Source organism: Callionymus lyra, chromosome 5 (genome assembly GCF_982586985.1).
Source record: "Callionymus lyra chromosome 5, fCalLyr1.hap1.1, whole genome shotgun sequence".
Taxonomy (NCBI): Eukaryota; Metazoa; Chordata; class Actinopteri; order Syngnathiformes; family Callionymidae; genus Callionymus; species Callionymus lyra.
The window spans coordinates 31546119-31559232 of record NC_141822.1 but is presented as its reverse complement, the minus strand read 5'-3'; the positions used below and the strand labels follow the sequence as shown (position 1 = coordinate 31559232).

Genomic DNA, 13114 nt, shown 5'->3' with positions numbered 1-13114 from the left:
GGGATTGATGACACGCGACGACAAACCTTGATGCTTGACCAATCGTGGGTGTGGTTATGGTTAATCTGAATCTCTAGAAAAACGACATTTTCTAATGCAAATATTTTGTACAAACAGATATATATACCGATGAGTACAATAGAGGTCCAAGATCTGAGACAAATCAAAATACTGCTCTTTAAAGAGTACTGATGCTGAAGGTTCCCACTCAGATAGTTGGAAAGTTGTTGAATTTGTGCAGTGAAAACACCAACGTCCTTTAAATATGGCCTTAGAAACAGGTCCTAATGTGAAACTGCTGAATGATCCGTAACAAGTGAGATTACCTTCATGGCCTACAGAAACATCTCATGTGACCAAAGTTGTTTGTAGATTTTGCTAACAAAAGGAGTTGCCAAGTGCCTTTTATTTGTACTACTAGCCTCCACCTTTCTCCAAAACCTCCATTGAACTATAGACCAGCAATCCCTCTTCTGCTCATTTCTCCTTAGTCCATCAACTTAACCTCCCTCTAGTCTCACATTCAAGTCTTCATTTATCAACAAACCTCAGTAGTTGCTTCCACTTCTTCATCTCCAACATTGTCTAATCTCATTTTATGTTCAAACATCTTTCTACCCTCACTTTGAGTGACCAAAACTGAAGAAGGTGAAGAAGGTTTGTTCCCCTTTAATCATTCAATTTGATGTTGAGCTGGACTGCTGACAAAATAACTGAAGTTATTAGCCAAACAGTTAGACCCATTCTAACCATTTTGAGCACCTTTGCTTAACATCACCTTCCTGAATAAGAAACAAGTGTGGTATCTCGACTGGTTAAAAGCTGAAACAGTGAAACGCAGGAAGAGTTTTCTGAGGGTCCTGACATTAAGGTGCGTTGCACATCGTGTTTATCCATTAGTTGATGGTGAAAATGATTTTTGCCAACTTAAAACTTGTGTTCTATGACCACACTCGGACGCCAAACCAAGAGTTTTCAAAATATTCACTTTTAATATTCTACAAAAAAAGAAGCTTAGGTAACAACTACTGGAGTGCCGGAGCTGAGGAGGATCAGAGACGCTCACTTCATGCAGGCTGGTGGCACACGCACACGCACACGCACACGCACACGCACACGCACACGCACACACACACACACACACACACACACACACACACACACACACACACACACACACACACACACACACACACACACACACACACACACACACTGGTGAAAAACCATCCAGTGGAAAAAGTGTCTTTATAGTCGCACAAAACTTCTCTTTCATTGTGGTGTCATGGTTCCACCCTGCCTGCACTCTCTTCTTCACCTCCTCCTTCTTCACATCTCTGGTCATTACTGTAGATGATTGAACCCAAACACTTGCTCTCATGCATCTTCACTCCTGCTCTTATCTCCCTGTTGTCCACACTCACACATGCTCCCTTTTAGCTACTGACTCAAAGCATTTCAGGTCAATTGTTTGAACAGTACATTTTTTATTAAAGGGTAAAAAAGCGTCTTTAAATGATTAACATTTACAATGGTCAAATATCAAAAGTACAAACAAATGTGATTTTTTTTACAACATTATTGATTCAGTGTGACTGCTATACAAATATATTAAAACTGTACTAAATTATTGAACAAAATAATTCTTCTCTGTACAATGTGTCAATATTTTTATTTTACATGTGAGGATTCCTAAAATGAGCTTGAGATCATTCTCTTCAGTTTCATCACTTCATCTTTGGTGAGCTGCAACATGGGGTCAGGGCTGGATTCCCCTGGTTGCACAGCAGAGGGCACTGTCTCAGTGTGCTTGACCCGGCTTCTTGCTTCATTGACCGGCTCCATCCGAACGTGACTGTGATGGTAGTCGAGCTTCACTGGAGTCTGGCCGGAGATGTCCCATCTATCATTGTTTTTGTTAAAGGTCCTCTGGGTAAACTGGGAAACTTCACGACTGGCTTTTGAAAGATCAACCACAGGTGAAGGTTGGTAGCTGCTGCTGTGAGTCTGTGTCTCTCCGTGCACCTGTCCAGGGGATAGTGGGCTTGGGACCTTCTTTATCACCAGGTTCTCCGGGGGAAGGCTTCTATTAGGTTGTTGGGAATTTAACTGGTATGTCCGATAGGCTTGCAGGTCATTGTTTTCGGAAAACGTCCTCTGTCTGGACTGCTTCTCTTGGATCAGTGGTTGGAGCTGCTTGAGTCCTTGCATGGTTCTCAGAGGCCCCCACTTCAGGAGTAATTCGTTAAATACAGTAAGAGGGATCTCAATCTCCATCTTGTTCTCTTGAGGAGGACCGGGCAGCAAGTTAATGTGCGTCATCTCTGAACTTTTAAGTGGCTCAGCGATTGGTGAGTTGAGTTCCTTTGGCACGTCGGAGTCGTTCTTCAACGTGACCTCATGAGAAATGTTTTTTCTTTTGGATGTGAGGTCAATGACATATTCTCCGCTGTCTTCAGGCGCACAGACCGTTAGGATCGGCTCTTCTGTCTTGTCCTCCTTTAAGTGGTTTGTCACCAGTCGAGGGGGCTGTGCAGTGTACAGGGGGTACGGTGTGTTAAGAAACTTGGGGTTCTTGCTAGGTTGAACGGCAGAGAAAGAGGAGGGGTATGTCCTCTCTTCCAAGGACTTGACCAGGTTGAGAGGTCCAGGCAGTCCAGTGGAAGAAATATACTCTTCCGCTATGTATCTCAAGCGCTTAATTGGGTCTTCTGCGCTCATGGGAAGTGAAGGGAAGGTGAAGGGCGGTTGGGAGGCCTGGGGTCTGTAGGAGGTCAGGACTTGGTGGGCGATTGGCATAGTGGGGGGCGGAACACTGCTGTTTAAATGGAAAAAGGTAGATGGGTGGAGATGCATTGGGGGGAATCGTGGATCTGCCTATGGAGGAAAGAAAAGTGTCATCAGATATTGTAATCTTCAGTTTTCAGGTGACTTAAAAAGGCTTGAAAAATATGCATCATTCTACAAATCTTTATTGATGTTAGTTTGTGTGCTTTGATCGTCACATCTATGCAGATAAACAACATTTTCTTTCACTAGCCACTGTAGCTTAGAGATATATTAGGGCTTCTTTGGGCACTGAACCTGTAGAAGAATGTTTTGCTTTTTTTTCTCCAGATGACAGCTGCGAGATTCCTTGACAACTGTTTGTTTCAATATCCTCTTGTCTGTCGTCAAGACTATGGGAGTCGTACAAATACCTCTTGGTTACCCTGCAGTCACTTGTGCAGCATCTACTTCTTTAAAGAAACACTAAAAGGATGACACGCCCTTTCTCCAGTCTCTGGTGTACCAGTTAGGAAACCAGTTTCAATGATCTGATTCCCAAAGATCCTGGAATCTGATCACACGACTGTTTACATTTGTAATAAATGTATTAGCCTTAAGACACCAAATACAAAAACTTTGAACAATAAAGCTTCTTTGTGCCGCAATTACATAAGCTGTCTGTTATTCTTCAGGTGAGTCAGAGTTATTTGCAAAGCTCTCCGTCAATGGGCGGATTCAAATTAGCCATCTTTTATTGAGTTTCACTACAGCTCCCTTTTGTTGATGAGTGTCTAGATTAAGCACATTTGAGGTTGAAGGTTCTGACACTAATATTGAAATTTCAAATAAACAAAACAGCCTTTCTCTGTCAAGGTTGTAGTTAGGTGTTTGACTTGAATAGTTTATTAAGTGTATAATTAGGCTTAGAGGATTAAACTTAAGCTTTATTCAAATATCAATTTAATGACTCTGAAAACAAGATACATATTTTTGGAGCCCCAAGAATAAAACGTGAAAGTAGCAGAAAGTCTTTACCACAAGATTCTAAGTGAAAAAAGGTATGCACCGAAAAGGGGTGATTTTATCTTGGGTGAAGTTCACTCTCAAGTTCTATCTATATTGTGGTCTTGGTTGGTGAAGCAGCTTGAACTACATACCTGGTGCAGGGGCATCATCATCTTGCGTTTGGCGGGCCTCAGGACGTCCGTCTTCCCGTCCTCCATGTAGTGCACGAAATTCATGCTCCTCTGAGGAAGCGGCGACAACACCTTCATGCTTATTCCCTTACAGTGACATTCGTACGGCAGCAGGAGCCTTGAAAGCACAAGAGTTCAGTCAGTCTCCTCCAGGCACAGCAGGCGAGCGTCTGAGCAACTCACTTCTCGTAGTGTCTGCGTGTGCATGTGGCTGCACTGGTGCTGCGTGGGTTTCCTCCCAGTGTGTTGTAAACCTGTTTCCACAGCTGCTGGGCCGTCACCTGGAACATTGGTGTAGAATTATGAAAAAGTAATTATCATGTCTGCAAAGAATGTTGGCAGCAATACACCCCACTGATTAATCTGGTTAACCATTTCAAATGACTGGAATAGATCTATTCCAGGCTTCATCTTCTCTTATGTGATTTCAACCGAAATCTCAGAAATTCTCTTGTTTGTGTCTAAGTTAATTTAAATCTATTTCAGTACATGGTTGATATATTCTATTTACCTGCTCGTAGCCGGACAGACTGGCCACTGTTTGGTACATCAGGTACAAGTCAACTGGAGGCAGAAAGGTGAAAGAAAGTCAGTATATTTTGCCCCAAACACGCACTGTGTAGTTAAAAGCTACAATTAAAAAGCAAAAATAGTAGCAAAATACCTTTTTTTTTATTTGCATGTTTAAAAAAAAAAACCTTCTTCATCTGAACGATCTTTATGAGGAATGTTATTTAAGGGATCTTATCTGCAAATGCCTGATGGACTAGTTTGTGTCGCACTAAAACAATAACAAGCAAAATGAAAATATGAATAGAACATAAAAAGATTTAATAAGAAGATATATTTCTAAAATAACCACAGACCATGTCTTGGGAATTTAAATTTGAAGTACAATAGATTGTTTGATGTGTTGTTTTTTATCTATACAAATGTTGGCTTCAACAAAGTTTTCTTTGTTAAATTCTTCATTCTTATATTCAGTTTAAAAAAAATTATAAATATTTCTGCTCAACCCCGCCTTTTTTTTTTTGATATGAAAATAAAGAATGGTACAAACGTAAAAAAAAAAGGTTCAATATTTAATGTTATTTTTCTGAGGAAAAAGTTGAAGGTAAACTATCTAAAATGCTTTTTGGTTTGTATAGTGATGATGTGACACACTGACATGCAAGTATTTAAACCGACACTAAACTAACAACTGGTAGTCGCTACTCACTTTGTTTGAACCCCAGATGTGGGATTCTCTCGATGGGGGTGTCCCTCTTCTTCATAAAGGTGTAGAGATCCTTAAGAAAGTTGGCTTCTGTGTTCCCCTCCGTCTGCGTTCTGTCCTGCTGTGGTGGTGAGGAATCCATCTCTGAATAAGCCTTCAGCAGACAAGAAACACCGACTTAAACAAATTCAGCACAAAAGAGGCAGAAGTCTAACCCTTGACTTGACCCCAGTGACAAAGCTGGAGTGTGTCAAGCTCAGTACGTCCTGACGAATGGTAGTCAAACACAATCATGTATCAACCTTAAGTAGTAATGACATCACCCTTGTCTTGACTATCCATCAATGTCAGCCTCTGAAATTGCACCTTCTCTTTTCAAAGATGGAATATAAGACAAGGTGTCCGTGCAACTGAGATACCATCATGTGCGTCATACATATAAGGAAAGAAATCTAAACTATTAATGGAAATCTTTCTAAGATAATAATTATTTCCATCATTTTTTTTATATACATCTGTAGGGGGATTTAAAAGTCAGAAGGTTTATGACTACAGGAAAAGATAAGTAATAAATACATGTCATGTAAAATGACAAATTATGATTATAACTATATTCTCTTAGGCTGTCACTTTATCTTAAAATACTTCAAACGTGTCTTGCTATAAAGTTTTAAAAGAACATTAAGTATATGATTGTAAAAATGCCTAAAGAAATGCAAAAAAAAGATTTTAAACAAATAACTTTTTACACCCATTTTTGACCATGTCTAATGATCTTTTTTTTATGAAGTTTTAATGCTGTTAACAAAAGATAGCTAACTGACCAATTAACATGATTTCAATTTCATTAAATCCTCTTTGTATAAACTAAAAGATTGTTGAATCAAACACAAAATAATTGTCAAGAAAGAAAGACCTCAACGGAACTCCTGTCTGACTAATTTCAATATTTGTAATTTACAAAAATGTATAATCTGCTGTTCATATGATATTTATTATGTTTATAATAATCTTTATGAAAACAAGGACATGCGAAATTGAGAAACATGCAGAAGTCATAAACAATTCAAGTGTATTTTCTACCAAATTTCTCACCTTAGATTCCATTGCAGTTAATCGCATGTCCAACGATGGCATGTGCGCTCGCTGTATGTTCCCAGTGTTAAGGCAGAGACAAATCAGTGCGGCAGGTTAGTAATTTAACACACCTCCTTATTGAGGAGGTGTTGACCAAAACCTCTTCCTGCTGTGATAACTATCATCAGACCAGTCGGACCTGATCTGCGAACGTTGATACTTTGCAGAATTTGGCACAGTCGTACGATAAACTGGTGCATCTTTTGTGCTCTTATGGAATTTGAGTTGGAGTGCAAGGGGTGAGGGAATGGTGCTGTGAACCTGTGGTTAATAATATAATATACAGATGCTAATAAAGATCTGCTCCTGCAACAGAACAGCGGGAGGTTACCGGTCATTCTTTCATGGATATACTCTATACCAGCACCAGAATTTGGATGTGGTTAAATAGACCAGAGGAAGAGACACTTCTATGTTATGACTTCCTTGTTGTAATAGTTCATCTTTCTTAAAAGAGGGCGGTGATTTATATAGAATAAGTTCTGCTCAAATTCCACACTCTTTCTAAGCAGAAAAGTTTCATTAAGTGATGTTAGCATTTTGCAGTGTGATTAAAAAACAAATATGTAACAACATTTTTAAATACGAGTTGATAACTTAACTCTATGTGTCACTATACAAAACATTTTTCCATCATCCACAGCCAATCCAAGATCGCAGGGCAGCAGCTTGAGCAAAGAAGCCCAGGCCATCCTCCCTAAAATCCTCTTCCATTTATACAAACTCTTCTATTCGCATCACAATCTTGTTCTTTGGCTCAAGGAACGTATATGGAACCGTGAATTAAGAGCGTTGTCCTTTAGCGACCTAATGATACTGCACTGATCCACCTGTCAATCACACGCTGCGCCCCTTTCTTACCCGTGAGCAAGACCCCAAGTTACTTGAGCTTCTGGATCATTAATGTTCATTGCAGCATTTAAAGTCCTGACTTTTTATTTTTAAATGTTTCAACTTGATTGATATAGAACATTTGTATCAGCATGAGGACCAGAATCACAGATGCTGTTCAATATAGATAAGCATATGAAGAAGTTAATGTAATAATAAAAATAAACTTGGTTTAAAGGTGGAGATCCTGTACGTCTGCTCAGGGAGGAAGAAAAAACACCAGCTCAAGACAGCTCAAGTAAAAAATGAAATCTCAACATCAATGACTATTTCTTACTGATATTTCTTTTTTTCTTAGTATAGTTACTGAAATCAATCCATTAACCAACAAATACAAAAACAAAAAATCTAAAATGTTGTACTTCTAGAAAAGTGTGGACCACCATTTACCCAGGCTGTGGTTGAACAGTACTGCTTCCTGGGGAATGCACGTACAAGATGTCTTGGCATACATTTAAATCTGGAGCGGAATGTCAAGTATTCTAAAATCCCGGAACAATGCCTTGGAAACATCAACATAAGAAATGCCTTATAATAAGGACTTATTTCCTGCACAATATAATTTGAATATGTGTCCAGAGACTTTTTTTCTCTTTGGGCTTCATCAGGGTGTCATTCTGAACAAACTGGCTAAAACTCCTTACAAACACAGCAAAAATGAAATCTGTAGTAAAACATCAGACAACTTTTGTTTGTCATGTTTTATTAACAAATAAATGTCATCATTTAAAATAAACTGGTACATTGTATCAGCTTATGACTGTTTAATTTGAACATTATGATTCATGTAGAAGAACTCCCTAACAATTATTTTAATGATGTTCCTAACCACATAACACGGTCTCGTAAGTCTCCAATCTGGTTTAACCCTTGCATTATCTCTGGGTCAAGGTGATCCCGTGGCAGGAAAACAAATGTGTTTGAGGTAATGACCTCCCTGGCTTCCAGATACACATATGCAGTGACGGAGGTTGTTCACCTTGAACAACAGGCAACACAAGGGATACCACAAACACATTTGTTTTCACGCCACTAGGTCCCCTTGAGAGTACGCACAGGCGTTAAAGAAGTGCGTCTGAGACAATATTTGAGTATGAAGTACTGAGAGAGTTTTCAAAGCAAGATAAATACAACAGGTGTATTTTGAAAAAAAGATAAAAAATATTAAGAAGTGTTTTGTTTTGTGACCATAAAGGTACAAGGAGAATCCAACCAAACAAGATATATTGTTTACTGGTATTTGCAGGAACTTTGCTACATATACCATTATCTTCTCAGCATTTGTTTTTTTCATTAGTAAAAGTCACTTGCAAACACTTCAAAGGAGTCTAAGAAGTGGCTAACATCCACAAACTTGGCACCCTCGAGCATATCATCAGGTTGGGCAGCTGTTGATGGGATCTTTCCTTTGAATGTTTGCAAGTGTGTTGTCTTGGCAAAACATGAAATACTGTATGCAAATGATGAGTCATAAAATTAAATTGTTGGCACAGGAGCCCGATTTAAATGACAATAAGTCCATGTTTGATTATAGCATTCTGGTAAGTATATGGGTGTGACTGCATTACTCAAAACACTACCTGTGATTTGGGAATCTTTAAATCCAAACATATCCCTGCAGCAGCTGCCAGTCGGTAGATTTTTATCATCAGAGTATAATCCAACTGAAGGAAAACTTTTATTTTTGTATTTATTTTTTGATCCCCTAAAGTTCGAGTGAGCTCCCCTTTCACACCCATGTAGTACATTATTAATGCTACTGTAACCGCCTATATGTCCCTAGACATTTCTGACCCTTTTTTGATCGGTACAACTCCGAAGACCAAAGACACCAACTCAATTTACATTGACACAGAACGATAAAATATACCCGGAGAGTACAAAACAAATCGCCACACCCATTAAAGATATCTTAACCTGTTCAAGGCAAGCTTTTTTTTAATGTTGATGATTGGTGAGGCATACTATTTTTAGACTATTTCTAGGTTGTTTTTTTTCTTGCCTAAAAACAAATGGTTTAAGAGATAGTGGCATCCTGTTGCTTCATTTTGTTCCACCAGGAGGTTAAAGATGTAGCTTCAAAAGAAGGTTTAAGTGAGTATCTCTGCCAGACACAAACATTCTTACAATTACAAAATGAATCTAATTGCAATGTAGGTACTGCTCTCTAACTGCCTCCACTGGTTTTCTGTGTATTAAAGTCGTTAACTTTATTTTCAGCCTGCGATTATAATACGTGCCACTTGTGTGTCTCACTGCCCAGCCTTCTTATACCAGCCAAAGGAATACAAAGTTTTATTTTTTTTTTTTTGGCATGTAATACACAAAAGAAGGCGTAAACCCGGGCGTTCTATGAACAAATATGTATTGATGTGGTATAAATGACATCATTATAAATAAATAAATAAATGTATAAATACATAACTAAATAAATAAATAATGTAAATAGAAAATTCAAAACAATTTTTTTTTGTCAAAGAATGGTGCTCTTTCTGTGTATATATATATATATATATATATATATATATATATATATATATATATATATATATATATATATATATATATATATATATATATATATATATATATATATATATATATATATATATATTCATTCATTTATACATTTTTACTTAAATCTATTTGTACATTTAAATACTTATTTTCAACTTTCAACTTTTATTTATTTCAATCAGTCTAAAGCAGTGAATGGTTATAGCGATGTCATCAAATCAACTACTACTGCCTTGACGAGAATCATACGTTCATCATGTTACAGAAAAGCTGCTGCAAGCAAGATAGTTTCTATATCGACATTGATTGCCTTGGTTTGTTTTGCTCGTCTAACCAATCACCACTACACCCAGGATGCCTTCCAAGATGCTCGTCGTGATCTTTTGGAAACAGCAGGGGGCAGAGCTGAAGCTGAAGAACATGCAGGTGTAACGAAACACCTAGTGAGGTTGCGACTGTCTGGGTGTACGGGAACCTGCAGATAACCATGGCCGAGGTCAGGCCTCCAAACTGCTTTGTTCACCACACCAGGCTAGAGATCCAGGAAGATAACGTACCTGCTCAATAATTCTTGCATCCAGCAGCTTCTGTAGTTTAGCTGTAATGTCATCCCAGCCGGCCAGTGGTAGCTGGCGTATTTAAAAGGAGACACAAGCTAGATGAGCGGTTTGTGGTTAAAGGCTTAGAATCCAGCCCAGTGAAGAGTGAAAGCCAGTGTTTCTGTTGAGGTGTGGACACTGCCAATATGGTGGAGCCAGGAAGTTGGCACAATTGGCGTGACACCTGGAAGGTAAACTTTAGGAAGAGTGTGGTGCCTTTGCATACTGAGAAGGCTGTAACTTAAAGAGGCTTGCTGAACCTAGGAGGTCGGCTAGATAATGGTAGACTGGCTCTCCCGGTTGCTTTCTGCGTTGGCCTTGTTAAACCAAACACTCTTGGTGCAACTTAGACACAACTCTTTCGGGGCTCACAACTGTTTCTAAGTAGCTTGTTTAGCCCACGGATCCCCCCCGCTTGATCCACAGCCACCTTGACGCCTTTTCTGCGTTTTGACAGTGCCCTGATGAGAGACTGGCCGACAAACCCTCTGCAACCTACCTCGATTGGGTTGCATCGTGTCCTCCATCCCCTGCTTCGGCATTTGCCTGCCAGCTCCTCATACTTGGCCCTCTTCCTCTCAAAGGCCTCCTCCATCCGGTCTTCCCAGGGGACAGTCAGCTCCAGCAGGACCAATTGCTTTGATGTTTCAGACACCAGGACTATGTCTGACCTGAGTTTGGTCACCGCGATGTTATCAGGGAACTTGAGCTGTCTTCCTAGGTCCACCTTCAGCTGCCTGTCCCGAGCTGTTGCCATCAGCCCCCCTGCTGGAGTCCTGTGCTGCTGTGGCTTCTCCCCAGCTCTGACAAAGGCGATGGACTGCTTTGTTCGTTGTTGATGTTTGCTGGTGGAGATGCCTGTGCTGATGACCACTGCAATGACCTGCAGCACCTGTTCATGGTGCCAACGGTAATGCCCATCTCCAAGAACACGTGGGATGTGCTCCAACGATCCGGCTTTCTGGCAGAGAGAGCACAGTGGTGTCTCGGCTAAGCACCAGCGGAAGAGGTTGGATGGGTTTGGGAGTACATCATACACCGACTTTATGAGGAACTTGATCTGATGTGGCTCAGATCTCCATAGCTCTGTCCATGAGATCTTCTGGTCGGCTGCCTCTTTCCATCAGGTCCATGCGCACTGCTGCCACATCCCTACTGTCCTAATGCAGTGGGCTTCCTCTACACCTGCTTGGACCTCCTCCTGGATCGGCTGTCACCTCTCCTTTCCCTGGGACTTGTTGTAGCGAGGTCTTGGGTTACTTCCGAGACTTGCCCGTCCAGATGCCACTGTTCTCACCAGCTCACTGTGTCGCAATTGTGCCTCAGCCTCCTGAGCCTTCCACTTCCTGCCGGTCCTCAGTTCTATGCCTGCAGAGGAGACCTTGTTGTTGGTGGAGTCCCTGTACAGACTACTGAAAGGCAGTTTGAGTTTGTTGTTTCTCCCGTACAGGGCAGTGCTGCTGAGGCTTCGTGGTAGGCCCAACCACTTCCTGAGGAAACAGCTGACTTTCCCTATGAAGCACCCAATAGGGGTCATTGGCACGTCATACATCAGCAGTGGCAAGATGCCGCTTTAAACTTGCCTGGAAGCCCCGACTTATCCACCCCTGTGAGCCAGGTTCCCAACTCCTCTGTTGTTGATCGGAGTACTGCGGTGTCTTTTAAGGTGCAGTCGTAGATCTTGCCTAGGCTCTTAACTGGCTCCTCTCTCACAGTTGGGATCCGGAAACCTCCTATCACGCAAGTTAACAGAGCCTGCATGTGTCCGAGAGTTAAAAAAAATGCACTGTATCTTGGCACTAAAGATTGCCTTCAGCCTAGCATTATTAGCTCAGGTTAAACCGATGTACGCTATAAACATCTTTAAAGAGTCAAACCAGCAGAGCCATGGGATATGTAGAAGGTGACATACACTCTTTTTTTTTTTTTTTTTTTGCAAGAACACTTGCAGTAATAACGTCACACTGTCTAGTTGAGCCAATACCACAGGAATCAGCCCGACACTTCCACTACGTCAGACTCCTTCTGTACTTTGGTAGAGAATCGAATGTCACAGGCGAACAGTTTTCATGCCTTAGAGTTTAAAATAGAGGAGCTAAGACTGGCAGGCCTCCTGTGTTCTTGGTTGACTGGGTTGCCAACTGGGAGAACATTAATCCTGTTGTCTCTGCTAAAGTACATAAACCCATAAGGGAAGCTCTGCTGTAGGGGTTAAGCATGCATTCAGTAGAAACCTAGGCGAAGCCTTGGTTCTATATTTGCATGCAGGGCCTCCATACACGCCACTCAGTAGAATGCCATGCGCTTAGTCCATTGTGTAAACGCCATAGTCAGTGTACATTATATAGTATACCTATTGAAAGAGTAACAGAACAGAATATAGGTACAAATACTTTGTAATCCATTTCTCCCCAACACTGTACACGTGCCTACTTTAATCAGATAATGTGACATAATGTATAATTTCATTTCGCTGTGCAACAATCTGTTTAAGAGAAAGCGTCAGCCTGGCGCTTTGTTTCATTCCACCATGAGGTTACAAAGGTAGTTGTAATGCAAGTGAGTATCCCTGCCAAACATGAACAGTCACACTGTAAAGGTTATTGCAATTTAGGTACCATTATACACCTGGCTCGGCCAGTTTACTTCGTACAAAAGTCCCTTTCTTTAATTTCAACATGCAATTGCAATACCTTCCACCAATGACCAGCCTCCTTAAAATGAGCCACCCGGAAAATATGCAGCATATAATCATATACTTCTAACAGCATGTGTGGCAAAGAGTGTTA

General features: G+C 40.6%; 1 protein-coding gene and 1 pseudogene across 1 annotated transcript; both read right to left on the bottom strand.

Moving 5' to 3' along the window:
• Positions 1-1467: 1467 nt before the first annotated feature.
• Positions 1468-6353, bottom strand: arid6 (AT-rich interaction domain 6). Its single transcript, XM_087791959.1, has 6 exons — positions 6277-6353; positions 5185-5335; positions 4477-4529; positions 4149-4246; positions 3927-4083; positions 1468-2877 (listed from the first exon to the last, which is right to left on the bottom strand). Exons 1-6 carry the CDS (start codon positions 6316-6318, stop codon positions 1693-1695), a joined length of 1686 nt encoding a protein of 561 aa, XP_087648085.1. The 5' UTR covers positions 6319-6353; the 3' UTR covers positions 1468-1692.
• A 3702-nt stretch (positions 6354-10055) lies between these two features.
• On the bottom strand, positions 10056-12086 carry LOC148080322 (uncharacterized; annotated as a pseudogene).
• Positions 12087-13114: the final 1028 nt, after the last annotated feature.